At 44.7% G+C, this 24,382-nt stretch overlaps 1 protein-coding gene across 1 annotated transcript in view; it reads right to left on the bottom strand.

Moving 5' to 3' along the window:
* maml3 (mastermind-like transcriptional coactivator 3) overlaps positions 1–24,382 on the bottom strand; it is a 131,681-nt gene that overhangs the window by 40,958 nt on the left and 66,341 nt on the right. The window contains exon 3 of the mRNA XM_030743756.1: positions 22,604–23,566. Coding sequence (XP_030599616.1) covers positions 22,604–23,566 — 963 coding nt within the window. The remainder of the gene's footprint in view (positions 1–22,603; positions 23,567–24,382) is intronic.

Below are 24,382 nucleotides of genomic sequence, written 5' to 3'. Positions count from 1 at the left end.
TGTAACAGCCGCAACAGAGGGAACAAATCTGCAAAAACAACTATTGTGGTTACCGGTCCGCGCATAACACCCGAGACGTGAAGTTAAACGAAGTGAGATCACATGTGGTATATTTTTGGCGACTTCACCGTGTGTGTTCATCAACCATGTGACACCTGGTCAGCAGGTGCTGTTGCAACCTTTCTATTTCAGTTCTTCCAGGATGACATTGTGATATGTGTGTGTGTATATTTCTTTCATGCAACGCTGTCCAAAACGGGCCGACAGAGATTCAAATGACCTCTGTGACGCAAAATACAGCAGTCAGCCAAGAGCCCAGGTGTCAAACAGTTACCGAAGACTGATGGTGGTCGTACATACGTCTGTGTGTGTGTTGCCTCGCTCTCTAAACAGAAATATATAACCTCTAATGCCCAGAAATAGTGTTCAGAATGATGCTGTCAGCATGATCTGTATTCTATTAGGGTCCAAACAGCATGCTGGCTGCTGCTGAGCAGAATTAGGCTCTGTAACAGTGAACTGTGCCGCTGAGGATTAGCCTACATAACCACACATGTATTAAAGGATGTAATGCAGGTATTTAGATTTTCTGGATTTAAAGCTGGCCCTGCTTTTCTGCTGTCAGTCAGAGGGGGAGCACATATGCCAAACACCAAGGGGGCCAAAGGTATGACCCCCCCATCACTTCACATTCCTGTTCCACACTCTAACACATTATATTAAAAAAAGCAGGCAGATTTTAAATACAAATGTGTTGCATGCATTTCTTCTTAATGTTGTCCTGCAGCCCACCTGCAGCATGCTCAGGGCCCACGTTTTGGGAATCACTGCTTTATAGGACATCTTTGCCTTCGGCTGCTGGCGGCAGCTGCTGGTTCAACAATTGGCACAAAACACGCCTCATGAATCCAAGTGCGCCATTTTTAAGCACATTATGAGTGTCATGTCACCACATTTTGAGCCATTTTGTCCACATTGTGAAGAGATTAAACATCAGAAAATAACTTATGTCACGGTTCATGATTGTGAAGATTATTAAAAACCTCAGGTCAGCGGTTCAAATCCCCGTTCTGCTTCTAAAACAAAACGGGGTTCCCTCAGCAAACACGACTGGATATCTTGGATTTGTAAATGACGTCTGACTTGTGTGTGAGACAGACCACAGATATGAACATTTCCAATCATGCACCATAGTACGTTGTTGCATTTCCACCCGTCCCTTCCCCTGCAGCATGCCTGTAGTAGCATTCACACACACACACACACACACACACACACACACACACACACACACACACACACACACACACACACACACACACACACACTCTAGCACTTTGTATCCCCTACAGGACAGTGTACACTGTGATCATAATTGCTGTTTTGCTACCTGAGCATGAATCCACTACATGATTATGCCGCATTAACATGCCAGCTGCTTTCACACCAAAACTATACAGTCGAACAGAAAGAGATTTCAGAGTTAATTATCGCCACTTCAGTAAGGTAAAAGTTGTTCAACAGAGGTGGATGGAAATAAAACGCCACTAATGAGCCAATTTTCCAATTTTTAAGCTGTTCTGGAAACATGCAGTTTGTTAAACAGAATATGTTTTTTTGTGCAGTGGCACGTTAACTGACCCGCGTTTTCTCTGCAGCTCATTTATAACATCGTGTGTGCGTGCGCACACGCGCGTGTGTGTCGCCGCTGCTGTCCGAGGTGCTGATCCCGGGACCGCCGGGGGATGCAGGAGCTGTCCGGGGGCACTCGCCACCGCCGATGTGCTGACAGGCAGGATTCCCGCTGCTAACAATGACAGAATACAATCTGTGCTGCTGAGGAATTTGCTGTTCTACACACTGAGATTATTTTAGGAGGCTTGGCATTAAATTCTGCTGCTGTTCGCCTATTGTGACTTTTCTTTTCTGGGTACCGCTCTCTTGTACTTTCCATCCCTCTTGGCCTTTTCGCTGCTGATAGGAGGTGCTGCAGCATGTGTAATAAACAAAAATACACCTCAAGGAGTTTTGAAAGTTTTCTCTCGCATCAATATTGCCTCATAAAATACACTCTGTACAGATTCTGTTTCATGCTGTTTCTGCTCAACTTGTTCCTTACCAGACTCAACTTTATAGAGATAAAGAAGCAGGTAAGATGACTCAGCAGCACTTTATATAACACCATGCTCTGCGCAGCGTTTCAGAAGGAAATGAACTGCACTAAACTGTCAATTAACAAATCAGAAAAGGTGTTAATAGAACATCACCTTGTTCCCATTTGAAGGTGCGGTGCCCTCAAGGAAGAAAAAAACTTGTCCCTGTTTACACAGAAGCAGAGACACAACCACACCAAAATATGCACAGGTATTGTTTACTGTATACACAAACAGAATATGCACACACACAGTATATACACACTCATGCACACACACACACACACACACACACACACACACACACACACACACACACACACACACACACACACACACACACACACACACACATTTGCTGTTGATGGTGCAGGTAATGCTGTGCTTTCCCAAGCAGTTTGAACTTTGTGTGAGACTGGCAAACATCCCCGTGTGTGGGGTAAGCAGATTTTCTGCTTTCTTGCGCAAAAACTACAATAAGGGATAGTAGAGTGGAGGGAGGATGGAGGGAAGAGGGTGGAGGAGTGGTGGGAAGGGAGGGCTAAGGAGAATGACAGTGTTTTAGTGCTTACCTTCAACAAAATGACGGTAGATGAAGGTCAGAAATGCGCGGGGAAGGGGAGAACTCTTTGCTTTACCTGTCTCATTGTCTCTATGACGGCAGCAGCACAGAGCGCGCTCCACGTTATAGCACTCACAGGTAGAGCTAAGTCACGTGACAGCACGCCTGCATCAACACAAACCATCTGAACACAGTTTCTGCTCAGCTGCTTCTGTCGAATACAGGCACAAACTGAGAAAAGCTGCAAAGGAGGGGACGACTAACATTGTTTAGCATAGCGGCGTGCAGTATCTGTATATGAACACGGCGAGGCCTTTTGTGCAGCCGCTGTGTGCTCCTGAATTTCTGGGTGTAAAAATAAGAATGGCAAGTTATAAATACCAAGTTAGGATGCACCAATATCCTGTATATCGACCTAATATCTGTATGATAAATAAGACATCAACTGATATCAGTAGCCAGTGCGGATTTGCTATATCAGAGCTGTTTTTACTTGTCAGGAATAAAATAACAAAACAAAGAGAAAAATGTTAGTATCGGATACTAATACTGAATAAGCTGTTACTTCTAACCTTAGTGTATAATCTCCTACAAATTAGGGCTGTACAGTGACAAATTTTATTTCAATTACAATTTTGGCTTCCACTGGTTATTAAAACAAGATGATCAGGACAAAACAATAACAACAATTCCAATCCTGCTCTTTGTTTTTCACCCCCTCCCTCTCCATGAAAATCCAAATTCAGTTGGTTTAGTCCAGCTTACATTTAGTTTATTCACTTGAATTATCATAAAAATTAAATCTTTTACTCAAGAAGTTTAACATATCCACTATTTTTCCAAATTCAATGAGCAATTTTGCTAATTAACCATGATCTGAGGGATGACCAAAACCGATTATGATTTTTTTGGCTATAATCAGGTCGCTCTAATAGAAAGTTTCCTAAATTAAATGTTTTCAAAGTTTCAACAGGCAGGAAAAAAAAAAAAAAAAATCGAAAAACTTTCAAAATAAAATTAAAATGACTGGCTGTCGTTTCATCTGTGAAAGTGCTCATCGATGAGGGACGTCCTGAAGCTACGAACCCTGGATAAACTGAAACGTTGTTACTATTTGGGACACGCGTCCTTGTTTGGTTTCACGGGCCATTAAAACCAAATTTTGTGAAATTGCTGCTCACAAATGTCACATCTTTGGAGGCTGGCTGATCATGTGTAACTGGTAGTGTGGTGTGGTGTGTGTGTGTGTGTGTGTGTGTGTGTGTGTAAGAGACCAGGAAACAAGGGGAAACTAAATGGGAGCCACTGATAAGGGTGCAGCTATCTATGGAAACATACACTCTGTTCTTATTTCCAGGACGGCCTTTTTTTGTGTTTGTTTGTGTCAAAGCCACTGGAATCTCACAGTGTAATTTGGTGTCAGTGCACGACGCTCCCGGCAACAGCGCTTTTACTCCCAACTCGGCACGTATGGAAGCCTGTAAAGGACTCCCTGGTGTGCCATTTGCAGATTGTTGTTGTCAATGAGGGTATTTTAACCCAAACCCCAATCTTTTTCCCAGACTGCATTTATAGACTGTACATAAAAGAAGGACAAGGCCACAATCAGTGTTAAAGGGTTAATAAGCTGACCATTTTAAGCAGCCTCAAGTGGCACCTACAGGAACTGCAGTTTTTGCCACTTCAGCACTGGCTTCCTTTTTCAGCTCCAGCGGATGCGCATTACTGTGCACATTATATCCAACCACATGAGGACTGCTATCCCTCCCTGTCAAGTATGGCTGCAGCTGGCCCGTCCAGGCACCGACGCTGCATTGCGTCTGACGTCCTGGGATGACAGCGTGTTGAAACAGCCCAACAATCACAAACTTTACACAAGCACATTCAGAACAGAGAGCAAAAATCATAATGTAAAAACATTTAACCCTCACACAGGAGGCAAATGGATTTGACTGCCTTAAAGAGCAGCAGAGAGCAACACAAAGCATTGGAGACCGACGCTGTCAAATTATAACTCTGTCTAAAGTGAATTATCTTTGGTTCGCTCGGGCTGCATCTCCCTGTCACCCCCCTAAAGTTATAATACGTGGGTGTGTATCATTCTGTCTTGGAATTACAGTGACAACACATCTTTCCGGGTAAGGGTGTGCATGTGTGTGTGTTTCTGTGTGTGTGGAAATGATGCTGGGAAGGAAGCTTGGGAAATAGTGATATAATATTGAGAAACAACGGGAGAGGGGGGTGGGGGGGGGGCACAACAAATACACACATGCTCATGAAACGCGTATGTGCACACACCACTTGTTTGAGTACCGCTTTCACAAGGGTCAGAGTGAGGCAGCGTGATCAAGCAGGCGCACCGGCAAACGCTTATGTTACACAAACACCGTCATTTCGTCTTCAGCCCGTTCAACGAAAGCAGAACTTTAAATCAGGTGTTTTCCTAGAAAAGCTTTAAAAACCTGCTTTTCTCATTCGTGTGAGTCCGTGCATTCAGTTGTTCATTTGTGTTACACAGACTGAACAGTAGTCACTTTCCCACAACAGACCTCCTCCATCTTTCTCTCTGTGACTTATCATGGCGGATGAGACAACAGGACCCCTGATAGGTGTCCTGTGCCATGCCTGATAACGCTGCCTCCCTCCACCACAGCTGTCACGCTGACTGATGGATGGACTCGGCCAGTACAGTCTCACACACACACACACACACAAACCTGTGGACTGATACACTGCGCACACACAAACAGAGCATGTGCTTGATGACCACGGCAGCTTTCAACATGCTGACGCATTAGCATGGCCGAGCCTGGAATTAAATATTGATCATTTGTAATAATTTGTTATGTTTTTCCTTCTTTGATATAAGTTGAGAGGTTAAGATGATAAATTTACTGATTTGCAGTAAGTGAAATGACAAATGTTGGCTCTACCTGTAACATAACCTCTGGTCAAAGACATTTTTCAGGGGGGGTTAAATAAATAACAGTGATACTGTGCTGTGATTGGATCAGTCAGTGACACTGTGCTGTGATTGGTTGGTACATTGTTGAGTCTTCTGACCATCTGAGACGCTTGTACTTTCATTCCCTCTGCTCGCACATTTTTATAAACGGAAATACAGACAACTTGGACTCTTTCACTCAGTGTGATGAAACTCAGGCTTTTTAGATAAATCACTTCAGAGCTCAGAGAGAGAGGCGCAAGTTTTAAAAAGGTTTCGGCTTTTTAAATGTGCGAATTTGCCGCACCGGTGTGCCGCTCGGACAAAGCGAACACTGCGCCGGTGTCACTTTGACCTGTGAGACCACGTTCTACGGTTTTACCGACACTTCAGGTTGGTACACAGACCTGCTGAAACCCATTCAGGCTCTGTCATCAGTGTGAATTCACAATTCAGAGGTTTTTGAAACTAATTTAGGCAACAAGCAGTTCAGGAAAAAAAAAAAAAAAACATTAAACAAGCAACTTAATCCAAATCCATGACTGACCCATTTAACCTTCGAATGCCCAGAGTGATCCCAGTTATTTGACAGTAACCAGTCACAGCACACAGCTGCTGACTGATCCAACAGCACCACGAATAAAAAACAATGTATTATCATAAGCATGTGGTACCGCCTGAGGAGCAGGCACTAAAATTTTTGTATATTTGCAAATTAAAATCCGGTCCCTGTTGGGGACGGTGTGTGACTAGATGATTTAAAGTTGCTGCTCCTGATAATCAGCACCAGAATTACTAGTCGATTAAATTGTTTTAATTTAACAGCAGTTACCTGTTGGTTTAAAGAGATTCAGACGCCACCCACAACTAACCAGCAACTCTCTCGCGCTCTGTGATTGAAGGTGTAAAGGAGCCAGGGGGAAACTAAGCAGGTGACAGGTGTGCTAAGGTGTGCACAGTTCTGCAGTACTTTGATGTAGAAAATGGGCAGTTTTATGTGTCAGTAAAACTGACCCATTACCACACAACTGAAAAGAAGTGTAATCGGATCCTGCAACAGGCATGTGAATGCTAGCCCGCAAGAAAGTAGGGATACTGCTAACATTAGCCAGAGCCAGAAAACTAACCTGATTGTGTGTGCACAATGTTACGACACAAAATGCTACACTTTTCACCTTTAATATTTTATATAGCTTTTAAATAATGTTTAATCTGGCCCATTAGAGTACGCTCAGTTTTGAATACAAGTGTTTTCTCCCTTTAGTCAGATTTTTATTCTTACTAGTTTACTGCCTCTCCCTTCTCCCCGTTAAAAGGGGGTTTCTCCTTCCCACCGCCACCAAGTGTTTGCTCGTAGGGGGTCGTTTTGACTGTTGGGTTTTCTCTGTATTATTGTAGGGTCTTTACCTTACCATATAAAGTGCCTTGAGGCGACTGTTGTGATTTGTCGCTACATAAATAAAATTGAATTGAACTGTTATATTTTTCCTCAGGAACATCCCTATGATAGTATCTATGATAGAAGAGTTGATCAGGTGGGCTCTGGTGGCAGCAGCTCCAGGTGGAACCAGCTAGCTAACTTTTTGATTGTTTAGTGACATTACTGTGCTAACTTGTGTCTCTGCCTTCAGGAGCTCTCCTGCATTAATGGTAGCTGACAACTTGAACTTTTCCTCCCTTTTATTTTTTTTACCCATTTGGTTTAACTTAGTTTGTTAGACACCCAATTCTATGACACAGCTTAATCTAGATAACACGTAATAAACAAAAAGCAAGTGCGTGACTAACCAGTGGTAGGCATATTAGTGATCATGGATAACAGTTTAAGGCCCAGGTTCTGCACAGCTGTGCAGGCTCAAACTGTGTATTAAAGAAGAAGGACGCAGCTTCTGGGCACGACAAACGAAGCCAGCATCAATGCACTTAAACCTGCATTCTTTCAGCAGTCAGGAGGAGCAAAGCTCTGAAGGATATGAGAAAACATCCCTTGGCTGCCTTGCTCTCTGACCTCAGTAAACACTTTCGTGATGAGTTTATGCTGTCAGTAATTAGTTTCAAGTCTCATCAAATGCAACATTGTATCCTTTTGGTAAACCGTGGTGCACATTAGGATGGGCTGCATGCAGCATCCCTCCGTTTCTCCGTCAGATCCGCCCCTCGCTCGTCACATCAAAGCACCAAGACGGCAACAGCTTGAGGCTTCACAGCAGGACTTCACAATTCAATGTGTAACATCACAGTGGCAAAGCCTCTGTCGATTAAACTATCACAATATTGATAATTAATTTGGGCCTGATATCAATCATTTTTTTAAAGTACATACATTTGCAGTTCTACTTTTTCTAAGCTACAGATCGATCCATTGAGTTCTTGTCAGATTTTTAACCTGAACTACGTTCGCTGCAGTTCTCTTTTTGTTCTTGATGAGAGTCGCGGTGCTGCAGGTACTTCTGATCCTAAAGCTGGTGACGTGCAAACAGAACTTTTTCTTCAGGTTACAGTAAAAAATAAGAAAAATCCAACACTTTAAGTGAAATCAGCCTGCAGACCTGCGAAGACTGAATGTTTCATAAAGAAGTACTTCAAGTGCAGCTAAAATAAATTCATATTTCTCTGGTGGCTGCAGGCAAAGCTGTAGGTGGCGCTCTTGTCTGTTCAGTTATTTCGTGTTGGGCATTTCCACCTTAATGACTGAGTAAGTGGGTGACAGAGAGCCTCAAAATGAGCATTTATTTATGTACAAACATTGCAGATGATCGCTTTAACCAAGCAAGCAAGATTTTTTATTAGTACTAGCATCTGAAACCATCGTGCATCTTGCAGTAAACACTCCAGTATATAAAAATGACTTACATGAGCATAGCTGTACCCTGCAGACCCAAATAATTAATCAAACTATACAAACTGTGTGTGAATGAGAAGGAGCCACAGCACCAGTGGGAGAGAGGAGTAGGAGGCGGCAGGGAGTGTGGGAATAAAGACAGGGTGGAAAGGAAAGAGATGGAGAGAGGGAGCTTTGTGCAACCATCAATCACCTTCTTGGGGTTCAAGTTTATTTGGCTTCATTTTTCTTTGATATACACAGCAGAGGGAGAGGAGCTGGGGGATGGAGAGGAAGGGAGGAAGACATAGGAGAAAACAGCACAGGGGGAGGCGGTACCTGGGAGGGAGAGGATGAGGAGGGAGGCAGTGGAAGAGAAGCAGAGGAGAGGGGAAGAGGTTGAAGATACTGTATGTGCTGGGAGGAAAAATGGTAAAGCAAGGACTAAAAAAAACGCCTCTATAAGATGGCGAATACGTGCAGAAACTGCACAGGCATCGGCGTAAGCATCAGCATGCAGCAGGGCGCACTGTTGTCGTATTGACCAAACCAGAGTGTACAGGAAACGAAAACTGACCCTGGAAACAGATACTCCCTCCTCACACGAGGAACAAACCTCCAGAAAGAGAGAAAAAGCGCACATATCGATGTGTGTTTTCTGTGTGTGCGTGCATTTGTGTGCTTCTGAGCCCGCAGCCCATCTCAGAGCTCTAATGAGAGACCAGGGCTTCCTCCATCTCCATCCCCCTCAATCACTGCTCCGTCCCTCCTGCCCTCCGCCTGTGCTTCCGTCGCACTTCATAACAATTTGGGTATCTGTATGTAGGTTACTCTCTCTGTGTTTGCCTCTTTTCGAACACCCCCCCCCCCCCCCCCCCCCCCCCCCCCCTCTTGTGTGAGCATCTCATGCTATAATCAGTTTCCAGTTCCCTGCCATATACCTTCTCTGACCTGTGAAAAGCATATAATCCATGAGTCTTTCTTCCCAAGTTGCTATCCAGTTCACTTTTTCCAGTGCAGCCCATTTCTCTGTGTCATACTGCCTTATGAGTACGTGACTCACTATTCCTCCTTGCTATTAAACTCTTTTTTTTTTTTTTACATGTTTATCATCCAGAACGCTCTTCTTTTCTCCCTTTCACTGACACATTATGCCACTCTCTTCAGCTGAACAGAGAGCTGCAAAGTCCAGAATAATGTGAGGAAATATGGCTAATTAGCTACGTTACCAGCTTATGGTAAGTCAGTTTGGTTAGCGAGACTCATCCACAAACTGTTCAGGTGCACACACACACACACACACACCTGCTAATCAGTGCTAAATAATATACCAATAAAACCTTTCATTTTTCCCACCAAAGCTGTAGCAGAGGTCTGTTAACACAATTAACCTCACAGCACGCCAGATTATTTGTCAGAAATTTGGACTGAAAATGCTCCAAAAGGCACTAAAAACCGTGGTTGAGAGGAGACTCGAATTAGCTGACAGCTTTTAGCTACAGCTCCCGGTCTCAGCATCTACTTGTGAGTTAAAGGTGCGACACCTCTAAGCCTTAATAAAGGTTAAAGGAGGGATAGAAGGGGAAAAATTCACTACAAGAACTTTAAATGTGCTTTTTTTAAGGCCATAAAATTCAGTCTGTGGGGACTGACTCAAACCTGCCACAAGAGGTCATTAGAGGAACTGCAGTTTTGGCACTTTTGACTTCATTTCTAAGCCACAGAGGTTTTAGCTTGATTTTTTTGGCTGGATATTCAAGAAAAATGATCAGTAAGAAAGAAAGTCAGAAGCAACAGATGTATCCAACTTTTTCTCTGAGACTGAGTCAGAGAGCTGCAGCTCACAGAAGAGCACAGGGAGGGTAAGAAAGAGCAAAACCTTCAGTTGTGATGCAAATCTGTCCGTAGACAGACAGACAGATGTGCTGCATTTTGATGTTCTTTCTCTTGATGGAGACAGAGAGACAGAACTGCATCTGTGCCTGTTAAGCAAGTTTTTGTGAGGCTTTTTTTTTTTTTTTAAAAGAAACTGCCACAGGTGAATAAAAAGTCTTAAATCTAGCATCAGCATTGCTAAGTTTATGACAATAAGCTGAAACGACATGTGGTGATCACTGAGGTGGGTGAGAGGGATGTTAGGCACCCAATCTGAGATGGTAAACATTTGAACATAAAAAAAGAAAAAAAAATAGTATTGACATTGAATATTTTATCAATAAATGAACAACTGAAAGTCTAAAATTTGGTACAGAACTACTATTAAATACCCAGCAGGCCATATTGTTTATGAATATTTTATACAATCATACTGCATCAAAAATGCTACAAAAGGTATTAGCACCACAAAGAGGTCCAGTTCAGCTGCTGAAGAATCAGTCAAAAGAAGTTTCCAGGCGGTTTATAAAAACCTCTCAAGAAGTGTTACAATGAACCAACATCTTCCGTCTTAGATAACATCTCTTTGATCACTAACTCACATGAGTGAATGAGTGAGACCGAAGCCGGAGCATCACGATCGGAGCCTTTCAGTCGCGTAAATGTGCCTGACCACAGTTTGCAGTTAAGTAAAAAAGGTTTTGCAAATGTAGAAAGAAAAGCTGTTGCCACAGCAAGCATAAAATACTAGAGCCCGAACGATGTAGGATTTTCAAGACCGATACTGATACTGATATTTGGTGATTTAAAACTCCGATATTCCAACATATCAGCCTATTTTTTCCTTCCCTAACGCTTGTTATGTGTAGGTATTTATCTACTTTGCCTGTCTCAGCTCGGCTCAGCTGGTTTTTGTGTTTGCGGAGATCCAAACATGTGTTGCCAAACAGGAAGTTGAAGAGTGCCCTCTGGTGGACAAACTAGACACCACGACCCTCATACCACAGTTAACGGCTGTTCCTCATGTCTCTTTACTTTTTCATTTTTATTCATCGACCCTTATAAATGCTGATACTTACAGATCAGCAAACAGCTGATATTAATAATAAGACGAAGCTTTGCTGTTAGCTTGCTCCATGCTACTTTAGCTCTGCTGCTAGCTGCTGCTCACCTGCGGTAAAGTAAGCACAGGATTATATATCGGCCCATATATTGGCACGCTCTCAATGATATCTAATCCAGCTTTTTGGGATTGATGTCTCATATACAATATAGCTTCCGTGTATCCCTATTCCTAGATTTTCCGTGATCTCCTGCCATGTAAAAACATGCTAAGTTAATGCCACCTATCTTGATAGGACACCCTTTAAGTCCAAGAGGTACCCAAGAGTTAGGTCCTCTTTAATGATGCTCAGGCGTGAAGGATTAAATCCTGGATTATATTTTCCATGGCTGCAAGTCCGCTCAGGACCGAGGGACGTCAATTTCGTCATCAGACGTGACTGTTTTTGTGACCATGTGGATTCGTCCACGGAGAATTTACATTACAATGCACCAACTACTCAGGAATGACTATTTGGCTGTGTCTGCAACGGACTATAATCCAGGCTTTACTCCTATTAGCAGGTTGACTTGGAAGTTCCTAAAAAACAGAAGTAAAACCAAATCAAGAGGCTTGAGAGGCTTTGGTGAACAAGTCTACAACCTCTAGGAGTCTTGCTTAGCCACAGAGAGTAATTCAGTAATTCAGACATTGGTATTTCAATTATAAATGAATTATTTTGTCTGTCTGAAGACAGTAAATTTGATTTTGTCTGAAGTATACAAGCAGCACACACAACTCTCTCTCCCTGTACTCATGCTTCACCCACAGCCGCCCACCTTTTTCTCTCAGTTTTCCCGTCTTCCTTCTGCCACTCTCCTTTCTCTCTCTTCTCAGTATCAGGTACAAGTCTGTTGGATTAGGCTCCTTTAAGAGCGGATTAGCTGTGTTGGAGCCGTTTGAGGTAAATTGCTCCGAGGAGTCGATCTACCCCCCCTCCGCTGCCTCATCCACCACCAACACCACCTCCTCCTCCTTCCTCTTCTGTAAGACAAGAGTCAAAATTCTCAACCTAATCCTCAAAGAGCCTTACCGCACCTCCCCCTGTCCTGCACCCCCTCTGTCTGCTTTCCCCTTTCTGTTTCACTTTTCTCAATTCTTTCAGCCCACACAGAGGAGCGATGAGGAGTGGAGCAGAGATACCTGTGGGAGGAGGTGGAGGGGTGGGCTGGGGGGGGACAGACACACGTGGGTGAACCGTATGACTTTACAAGACTGCCTGCTTTTGTTGTGTGTGTGTGTGAGTGAGAGAGAGCGTATACCTGCTCGAGCATGTCATCAGACAGTGGTGTTGATGGTAAGTGGCGACGCTTCTGTGTGTGTGTGTGTGTGTGTGTTAGCATCTGACTGAGCAGATGGGGTGGATGGAGTGCATTTTAGGGACAAGGGCGGGGTCACATCTGTGTCGTCCCCTCGCATTTGTCTTGGTGCGTATGTGTCACTTGGCATGGCGGCCACATTTGGAGCCGTCAACACACAAACAAGGTGATTAGCAAGTTGGGACAAACACATTATTATTATTGCTCTAAACTAATCCACCTCTCTCTCCTTCTCTGCCCCCCCCCGAGAGCCAGCAGTTTTCCCACCAGCTTCTCTCAACGTGTGTGGAAAAAAAAAAATGGCATTCTGTTTATTCTGGGCTCAAATCCAGTTTGTGCAACACTGATAGCGCGCTGTTAATGCAATCTGCAGCTGAACCTTATGCCATATTTATCACAAACTATACAACAAGTACAACCTGCTTACAGCCCGAAACATTTGGACAGAGACGGGCTGTCGCATGTGTGCGCGCGCACACACAGACGCACCATGAGAGGGAGCCTACCCTCGTCTTGGAATTGCCATCGATTTGGGCTGCAAAGTGCTGTGGGCAACGGTTGCCGTGGCAACCGGCAGCCGAGCAAGGCAGCCAAAGTTTGAGCTGGCACGAGGAGAGAGAGAGCGCGCGTGTGTGTGTGTGTGTGTGTGTGTGTGTGAGTGTCTGTGTGTATGCTGTTTATGAGCATGTGCATATACGAGGTAGGGCACCCAACCATGCATTGACTTCTCTGTGTGTGTGTGTGTGTGTGTGTGTGTGTGTGTGTGTGTGTGTGTGTGTGTGTGTGTGTGTGTGTGTGTGTGCGTGCGTGAGGTGCTGGCGGGGTGACAGCACTCTGTTTAGTATGCAGCCTTCTGACTGCATCTCCCTCTCTTTGGCCCACAGACACAGCATAAGAATGACCCCCACCACCAGCACTACCCCTCACTCTCCGCCATCCCATGAACACATGTGCACATACTTGGCTGTGGCTGCTTTTTTACACACACACACACACACACACACACACACACACACACACACACACACACACACACACACACACACACACACACACACACACAGATAGCATGCAGACTCATTGTGTCATGACCTGTTTGCTCCAATGTGAGGTCTGCGGGTCAATATTGCAGATGAGGGTAATATTAGAGAGTGCTTGATTACAGACACATGCACACGCGCACACACACACACACACACACACACACACACACACACACACACCCTGGTTATAAACACCACAGAGCGACATTCCCCCTCAAAAAGCAGCCTGTTGGTGGAGGTGAGTATTGATATTTCCTTTCCAGCCCTGTATTCACACCCCCAGGGCGTGTCGAATGGGTGGAGATGGTCTGTCTCAGTGTGTTTACTCTGGCGCTGAGAAGCTGAACCAAACACTTTTGACGGTGTGTGTGTGTGTGTGTGTGTGGGGGGGGGTCTGCTGCTACAGATACTGCTCACACACACACACACACACACACACACACACACACACACACACACACACACACACACACACACACACGGCCACTCTTATCTCTGGGAATTTGCATAATAAACTCACTTCCATGCATATTTACTCTGTATCATACACACAATTTTAAATTAAAGTCACACACAGTATACAGTATATATCAGGAACATACACAGGCAATGACATACACGCACACGCACATTATTGATCGGGAGTAGTGAAGTGGAGCTCGGCGCTAACAGCCCTCTCTAAGCACAGGAGAGGCGGAGTGGTTAAGGAGGCGAGCAAGAAGAGGTGAAGGGAGGGAGGGAGGAGAGGAGAGGTGACAGCAGGAGAGAGGAAGCAAAGAGAGAAAATAGGAGGGGACAAATGGACAGTGGGAACAGAGAGAGAGAGCCGTTTGTCTGGTGTTTGTCTTAACAGGAAGCATCTCAGAGGAGACGGAGAGAGCAAATACACACCAGAACAGTCTCCACCCACCAGCCCCTCTGCTTCACCCAAACACCGCTTCACAACCTGCACCCCTCCACCCATCTTCTCTCCACAGGATCTGAGAGCAGCTCAGCTCAAGCCCTGACACGTGTGCCTGAGAGAGACAGAGAGATGGAGGAGTGAGAGAGTGAGAGAGTGAGCAGTGTGCGTGTGTGTGGCGACTCAGACAGTGTGTGTGTGTGTGTGTGTGTGTGTGTGTGTGTGTGGGGGGGGGGGTGTTACAGAGTGAATAGGAGATAAAATGTGTGTATGTGGGAGGAGGGAGGGAAGGTAATATCTGCTGCTCCTGGGAATAGATGGACGAAATAGAGAGGGAGAAATTACTCGGTCTGGGGTTGTGCTGTGCTTACTTCCTCTCTCGCTCGCCTTTTCTGCCCCTTTCCTCCATGTTTCACCACGAGGTTCCCAACAGACCCCAACAGATAGATGTTTGATTATGATACTGAGTCAAAAAAACAGTCTAATAACATATAGAAATATCAGATTCATTCTGATAGTACATTTTATAGGAAGATTTAAAGGGACCTATTTTGCTCATTTCCAGCTTTGCATTTTTTTTTTACAGAATCTACTCGAGTAGCTTTGTGTGACTTGATGCACCCCTCAGTTTGTTCCCTGTCTGAAACAAGCTATTTTAGCTCCCTTTCTGACACTTTAAGCCAACTTACTTCTGATTGGCTGCCCCCTGCAAACACAAGGTTTGAAAAGAAGGTGGGTGGGGCTTCTATGCTCGCAAAATGTATTCACATATCCACTCTCACTGACATCGTATAGAGCTGAGAGTTGATGATAACGGGCTTGAGCTGAGCTCTTGTAGGATGAAGGCAGCTGAAACGGCCTGTTTCAGTTAACCAGTGAAACACTGATAATGAAAACAAATAGCATTTAAACCGACAGAGCCACTCCTCCCTCCAAACACCGCTGTCGTAGCAAGGCTTTGGATGATTTATAAATATATACTGTAATTAAAATCTATAACAAACTGTTTGCAAAATGATCATGTGCATTTTTATTTGTTTTGAAAGTTACATTTAACGTTTCTTGGGTTAAAAAAATAAAACATGCACAGAAAAACGTTAGACAGGAACAAATCTTTGGGCATCCTTGAGGCATCCCATCATGGTGCATTACCCACTCTGGCACCCACCGAAATACACAAGTGATCCTGCAAACATCCCCTGCTGGAGGCACAGCCTACTGCACATTAGTACTCTGATTTCTGAATTCAGAACATATTTTTTTTCATGCTCAGATTTGAATTTCAAAGCGACAGCTGTTCTTGTTTCTGTGACACGTTTGCTCTAAGAGCGACTGAACATAGAAGCTGTCTGTCACAAAGTCTCACAGTCCATGTGTTTAGGTTTTGATTGAGCATTGGGGTGGGGGGTGGGGGGGGTCGTCACATTAAGGGGGAGCTTCAGATATTTAATCACGGTTAATTTTTATGTTGCAATTTAAGGCTTTTCTGCTTCAATTCATAGTGAAAATGTAATTTCATGTAAAGGAAAATACAAAAATCTGGTCCCAGTTAACAGTTCAACATGGAGTGAAATATAATCCAGTGAGGCCTAAATAATTACCTCAAATAATTACGGTCAGTTTTTCTCATTTAATTGTATCCATGCATATAAGTCACCACACACGCAGGCACCATTTTTATTCGTGCTAGTTGAGAATCCTGTCTATCAGAGTATTTTTGTCATGTAGCACCTGAGACATCAGTCCATTTTAAATGTATCCACCCCTGATATGTTTCAGCAGGATTTATGCTGATGTTCGTAGAGGCTGAGGCCTTTCTGTTTGGCGTTTGCATGTTCTCCCTCTTCCTGCGTAGGTCTTCTTCTTCTGCCGCGGTCCAAAGATACACACTGGTGATTGCATACATTGTCCTCAAAAATCTGCATTTATGGCCCAGTCTCTGAAATGCTGGGTTCTAGTTGGGAGTACTTGAGGCACACTATGATAAACTGGCTCTGTGTGTGTGTGCGTGTTAAGTCTGCAGCTTTGTGGATGTCCTCAGTAGGAGGATGGAGAAAGGGATGAAAAAAGAAGACAGAGAGGCTTTACCTCTGGAAAGAGAGGGGTGGAGAAAAGTAAGAAGCAGGAGAGGCTTTATCGGAGTGTGCATGCCTGTGGGTGTTTTTCAACCCCTGTTCTACGTTGTTGAGTGTGTGCATACATGTGTGCGCATCTGCGAGGGGGCTGGTGTCGTGACTCACGGGGCCATCAGCAGGCTCCTTCACGCACCTCGGTTAGTGTGCGACGTTAGTGTGCGACGCTGTGATCTCCTGCACTCATTCGCACATACACGCAGTCAAACCTCCCGCTCCAATCCATCACCAGGAGCCCTCCTCTGAGGCCAACACCTGTCAGTCCATTCTCATCCAATCATTACTCAGATAACCCCAGAGATCCGCCCACGAGCTGCTGGCTTCATACAGCTGCACACACGCTTGTGCAACAAGCCACATCCGCCTCACACACACACACACACACACACACACACACACACACACAGAGGTGGCCTCGTCATCCACCACACGCAGACATCCACACAAGCATCACACACACGCCTTTGCTTCCCCCCACTTGCTGCTTCCACTGAGAGATCTGCCACCGTGGCGACGGTAACCGCGACAACGGGCATAAATTAGTGTCATGGCGATATGCAAAGCGAGGGAGCAACAATTAAAGCTTGACTAACGAGCTTTTGAGGAGCGAGGCTGAAGTTTCCCCGAGCAGCTGCTAACTGGATTAGCCTACACACAGAAACAGAGAGAGGGAGAGAGGGAGGACGGAGCGGGGACACGGTGATGTTTAAGCACCACCTGTGAGCCAACACAGACACACACACACACACACACACACACACACACACACACACACACACACACACACACACACACACACACACACAAAGCTAAAGGCTAGCATACACATAAATGCAGACAAAGAGAACAACAGCTAGGAACAAAAAACAGCTACAGACTGTGGCCCGACACGTCAGCAAAAATGACTCCCGTCACTAACGCAGACAGACTCACAAACACACATTTTACACAGATTTCTGAAGTGAAAAGAAGCAAATTGAAGCCCTGCAGCAAACAGACATTAAGAAGGAGTCTCTCTACCAATTAAACATAATTAAAGTATTTGAACACTCAAGCACACTTCTACTTGTAAAGTCACAGAACTTCATTAACTGGGCCTAATTTAAATCAACAACCACCGGCACCTCTCAGCGACTGAGAGAGGATCTGAAAATGAAGCTTAAACAATTTCTACAAAGCAGAGGAGCACCATAATGAACAAAGTCCATCCAGTCAGAGCACAGAAAAAAAAAAACTGCTAAAAAAAAGATTTGGTGGCTCAAAATAAGTTAACGTGAACACTTTTAGAACGGCTTTGGTAACGACTCAGTCAAGAGTGTCCGACTCATCCCACTAGAGCACAGAACAGACCACACTGCTAATTATGGATCGATTAAGCCTATGTTCGTATCCTTACTAAGATGAGTACATACGGCTGAAACCGTGAAAGTCTGCTGTGCAACTGCATTTACACGACAACACTGGCAAATGTGGTTTGTGTGTAGCTTGGCTGTTACAAAGCAGATGATTGGCTCTTCAAGGGAGCGGTGGGATGGGACAACCACAATCTTTGGCATAATGGAAATTCTCCAATAGTTTAGTACTGCTCAGGAATCAGGAAGCGTCCTTATAAACTCTCTAACACATCCAGGACTGTGGATGCACTCGTTCCTTTCCCGACGCCCTGAACCTGACTCATCACTAAAGGTCCCGTTATGGTGAAATGCAACCAAAAGTTGCAAGAGTTGAGTAGAGTAGAGAAAAGTTGGGGGGGTAGCATCAAAAAATGAGCTTAGGAATACCAAGGAAGCATCATACAAGAACTTCTTAGTAAAGGAGTAAAACTGAGAAAACGGGTCCACGGATGAGAAGCAGTCACTGTCAGAGCTTTTCTCATCTTTGATGTATTTTGGCGCTTCTTCCTCTTTGTGGTGAACTCTGCTGTGGTTACCTTTCCTGTGTAAGCAAACTTTCAACCAATCAGCATTCAACCTACACATACTGTCACGGCCACCAGGCCTCGAGATGTGCTGTCTCCTTTTTGGAGAACTCACGGGATAAGCGCTTCCCCGTAGCCTCTGGATTGGTTAATCTCTACATACCCAAACAGACACAGATGTGGGACCAAGCATCCTTCCAGCTCCCCGTTTCTCCAGCACCAACTAGCCAACCGCAAGAAGTTGATACTTCACGTGATGTGTCCCAAACGCTCTCATTGGTGTACCGATACCATTTCTTTCAATGGTTTTCTGTAACAGATTTCTCTTCACATTCTAAGCCAAACTTCCTCTTTACTTCACATCATAATTTTAAAAAGTTACTTTGTGAGCACCTAAAAAAAAAAAATCAGCGCTTCCATGACTGGCGGACACTTCACTGTTGGTTTTGTCCACATCCATGAATCAGTAGAGCTCTAAACAATTGTTTCCCATCTTTCTGGATCTGAAACCAGAAATCTAAAAGCTTCTGCATATTCGCTCCTTTCCATCCTGCTCTATAGCATAGCTGTAAATGTTCTTCTGGAGCAGAACCCAGATGTTTTGGTTTCACTTCATCTCTCCCTAACCGCTTCCTTATCAAGCTTTAACAGTCATCAGCACACTGTGCTTTATCCGAACACAGACGCAATCAGCTTTAGAGAGCTAATAGAGTAACATGGCATTTTTTATTTGAACACAGAATAAAAGACAAATGGTGCAAAGAAATAAGCGGGCTAAAAGGTTTATTCGGGTAAAGCGGAAAAGTTACAGAGCCATGAAATCTTCCGTGTTAGCTGCGTGGGACAAATAAAGAGCAAGCAGTGATGAAGCCGGTACTAATACTGCAACTGGTTACTCAGCAATATGCTGGCTTTGCAGTGGGAAAACTACTAAATGCACCTGAAAGCAATAATTATAATAAACACTGCTTATTATCTGTCTTTCCCATAAAGAGCATGTGTGTTTAATACCCCGTCCAGATTCATAGTAGGGGGGGGATAAGCTGCGATCTTTTTTCAGAACTATTAATTTGTTGTTCTTGGCATATGCTGTAATTATTTTCAAGAGTTCTCACCATGACATGCTGAAGAATCTTGCAGCTTTTTATCCTCTGCGCCTGCAGTTTCGGGCACAGATGGTTGGAAACTCCAAAATTAAAAAGCCGATTCCCAGACATTTTTTTTTTAAATGGCAGAAAAATATTGCCAATTGGCATTAAATCTAATACGACCCACCTCAGTAACACTGATTACAGTTAAGCTATTCCTGAGATTTTGTTTTGCACTTTGATAGATTTGGAGAAATCATGAGAGACCAATTATACGGCGTTTTCATAGGCTGAGCAGCGTTATAAATGAGTAAGTGATCTCGATGTCTGAAATGTGTGAAATTTCTCTTTAAGTGCTACCACTAGAAGAAAAAAGTAGAAATAATACATTTCTCCCACATGTTTTGACATTTTATAGTTGATTTTGCTGATTTTATTAGCGACATGTCACTAAAAATAATGTTTTCTAATTACAGAGTCGATGCAACTGGGCTGCATGCATGTAGAATACTGAGTATTTTGCATATCAGGCACTCCATACAGCATTGCTCACTTATTTCTCTCTTTCCAGGCCCTTGACTTTCTTTGTAATATGCTCCATCCTCCCTCTACAATAAATCTTTCCCTTTCTGCATTTGCCTTTCTCCTCTCTCTTCCCGGTCTCCAACTCTCCTCTGCTCACTCAAATAAATCTCTCCACCCTCCCCTTATGCTCCACCACCTACCCACCCTCAAAAAAAAAAAAAATCTATGCAACACACTCAAACATATATGTGCACGGACTCGCTCACGCACGCAAACACACAGCCCTCCAGGCAGCAGCCACAAAGGCCTCATATTAATAAATCTGCTCCTTTATTGGTGCTGAGTGTCTCTGGCAGAGAAAGAGGGAGGAGAGGAGGAGGAGCAGGACAGGAGACGCAGAGATCACCAGAGGGGAGGAGGAGGTGACTGACTGACTGACTGACTGAAGCCATATCATCAGGACAAGGCGAGCAGAAGGAGACAGACAGAGATGTAAAGTGCGCCATCAACAAGCACTCGCATGCACAATTTCTATTGATAACCGCACACCAGCCCTGAGCTAATGAGCAACACAGGAACCACGCAAGTGTGAGGTTTCACTTGAGTATGTGAACATTTGTTAAGATAGAGTCCACCCACACTTAAGCGTCCTCCGTCCGGTGGATTATTAAGGACACCTGACACCTGGCTGAACTGCTGGAGCATTCAGAGTGGGCTGTGGTGATCGCTGGGCTCAGGAAACAAACTGCCCGAGGTGGGCTTTCGGTAATGACAGCAGCTAGCTTGGCTTAGTGGTCCAATCTCAGCCATCAGTCAGCTGTGACAGATTGGGGATATGAGCTAAGGAGCCGTTTAGCTTTGGTGCTCGCTGTGGTGTGTGTGCACGCTTGTGTGTCTGAGGGGAGGGGTAGGAGGAGCCGGGGGGGAGGCTATCAGTGCTGCTAGTGTTGCAGAGGCATCAATACACTCTCGACAGGCCATTTTCCTATGCCTATTCCCAGCCCTGGCTTGTTGCTGGGGCAACTACCGCCATTTTACCTTCACTGGCTGCACCTCTGGAAGATTTTTTAAAACAGCAATCCGTGTTCTGTAATATGTCCCAAACAACCGGTCAAATACTCTGAGCTCCTGTTTATTTTTTATTTCTGAGCTCCCACCATTGGGCATTCTGTTTAAAAATGTAGCCCAAGTCAATTTTATAGGAAACCTCCAGTGGTCAGGAAATTATTCAGCTCTTACACAAAGAACGGGGAGAAACTGAAGGGAGTTTAATTCGCCTCCCAGGGTCATAGGTTGAATTTTCCCCAACAACTAGACTGTATCCAAAAGATGGATGGAGCGTCGAGGTCTGATAAGTGAAGCCAATGCAGAAGTATGTTTCTAATGGCCAGCAGAGGGCGACTCCTCTGGTTTGAAAAGAAGTGTGCTTACATAAAAGAATATGAGAATAAAATCCTACTGTTCACTTGAGTAATCACTTTCCTGATTAGCTCATGTCTCAGTTGCTAATTTCAAGTCTTCATTAATAATTAATTGGAACTGGAGCCACAAACACTATAAAAGATGGAAGTATCCAACATGATGTCATCCATTAGGTCGTGAAGTCCTTGACCTGAGTGTTTTTGCCATCTCCATCTCTGTGTCTTGAAACTTGATGTAATGACGAGGGGTGGATCTGACTGTGAAGCTGCATGCTCACTGCCTAATGTCTTGTCAATCACAAGTTATTGACCAATGGCCACGCCCTGGAAAATCCTCCTCTCTGACCCTTACAGTGACGGAAATCTACAAAACTGGCTGAATGTTCCATTTAATACCACCCAAAATGAATGACTGATCCCATAAACTCATCGAGAAAGTGTTTGCTGGGGTCAGGCCAAGAGCCGTCTCGCCACAGGCTTCTACTGCAACCGAAGGTAACGCCTCCTGGTGGTCATTAAAAAGAATGCCGGTGTAAGGCACTTCTGCATTGCCTTGACTTTTCAGAAGCTATATAAAGTTAATTATTTAGAGAGCTGAATTATTATAAAGGCAAAACCAGTAAAAACAAAACAAAATAAAAAAAAGATAATCACCGACTGCCCAAATTATCATCCAGATGATGGAAACACTCTGGACTAAAGTAGAAGCAACAGCATTAATGGCACACGAACTGCTTTGCGAATAATTTGACCAGCATTCGTGAGACCAACAACAGAGAGTTCCAAGCTGTACCCTTACCTGTCCATGAGGCTGCATGGCGTTGTAGGGCATGTTCTGGTTCAACACTTTCTGCTTCATCAGCAGCATCCTCTTCTGCTCTTCACTCAGGTGAGCCGTCTGTCCCGGGATTGGCCCTTGCGTCTGTCCCGGCCCCGGCCCCTGGCCACCGCCTCCCGCACCGCCCATGTAAGGTGGGATCATGGGGTTCTTGACCTGACTGTTCCCTGCCATGGGTGGAGTCATCCTCTGACCTATGTGATCCACCCCGCTGCCGCTGAAGTGAGTCAGCGGCTTGGTGTTGTTGTAGGACAACATGGCTGCTGTTTGCTGCTGCTGTTGCTGCTGTTTGGACAGAGGGTTCTGGTTTATGCTGCTTGGCTGCTGCTGGCCCATCATGCCCATGTGGTTGTGAGGGAGGTAGTTGTTCATGGGGGCTTTGGGCCCATTGTTGGGGGCCATCCCAGTCACTAGAGGGCCCTGTGGTGTGTTAAAGGCTTGCGGTGGGTACATCATGGGGCTGTTGGGTTTGTCGTGGTTAAAGTGACCAGAGTTATAAGGGCTGGTTGGAGCGCCTGCAGGTGACCAGTTTGCTGCTTGTTGTTGCTGCTGCTGTTGCTGCTGCTTCTGTTGCAGCATCAGTTTATTACGCTGCTGAGCTATCGCTTTCAGCTGCTCTGCGTGGGAAAGCTCAGGCGTTACTGGCCCGACAGGCTGACCTCCGGGCGCCACCCCCGCTGCTCCAGGTCCCGTGCCCACTTGATTGACTCCTGGGCCTGGGCCTGGGTTCATCATGTATCCATTCCCAGACCTAGAGACAGCTTGGGTCTGAGCCTGGGTTGGAGTCTGAGGAGAGCGAGCCACACAGTTGTGCAATGGCGAACCTGATGCCATCGCAACGGCTGGAGACTGCTGCAAAGGTTGCTGAGGAGGCGTCCCATTGGCAGTGGTGGCAAACTGAGGGCCTGATGAAGATGGCCGCACCTGAGGAGAAGCATAACAAAAAAAATCCATGATACTTGCAGTATAATGGAAAATTTCAACACGATACCAAGAGATGTTTACCTCGGCTTAGCTTTGCATAAAGTCTGCAGGTGGGGAAACACCTCATAAGGCCCTCTCAAAATAAGAATAATAAAAAAAAAACCTTTACTAACGCATTTAATCAGGATAAAAAAAAGCAAATTAATAATTTGTGAGTTTATGGAACATTTTCACCATAAATGTTATACTCACAGGGTTTGGTGCCATTTTGAGTCAATTGTGTTCTACAGTCACAAAGCTGTTTACTACTGAACGCTGACGGGGACCACAACATGAGGCAGTCGCCTTCAACTACTGGTGAAGGTAACTCTTATAATGGTGTTCTTATTGTACTTCCTCTGTTTGTAGCATTGACTTTGTGACTGCAAGATTGCCCCAATTAGAGCAACAAACAAAAAGCCACAGTTGTGGTTGTTGCACTGGTGACTGCTTGCATGAAAGGCCATCAACATGTCAACAAACTGCGCTCGCTTTCCTGCAGTCTTTGAGGTACTCGGTGTTGCTAGAAATGTCACCGTTTCATGGAATAAGAAAAGAAAAAGTCTAAACAGGAATTAATGCAATAACGGAGGTTTAACACAGTTTTCTGTAGAATATCTTTATCTTTTCCAACTCCTGCAGCAATGTCCCTCTGTGCTCCTGCATTTATGCCTCATAGAGACACCTGTAAAGATGGAACCTGCATTTGTGTATACATAATTCCACTCTCACCACAGAAAATCAGCAAGGAAGCAGCAGCCAGATGAAGCTCAGTAT

Source organism: Archocentrus centrarchus, chromosome 1, assembly GCF_007364275.1.
Source record: "Archocentrus centrarchus isolate MPI-CPG fArcCen1 chromosome 1, fArcCen1, whole genome shotgun sequence".
In the NCBI taxonomy this organism is placed as follows: Eukaryota; Metazoa; Chordata; class Actinopteri; order Cichliformes; family Cichlidae; genus Archocentrus; species Archocentrus centrarchus.
Note: the sequence above shows the minus strand (reverse complement) of the source record. Positions and strands in the feature narration are given on the sequence as shown.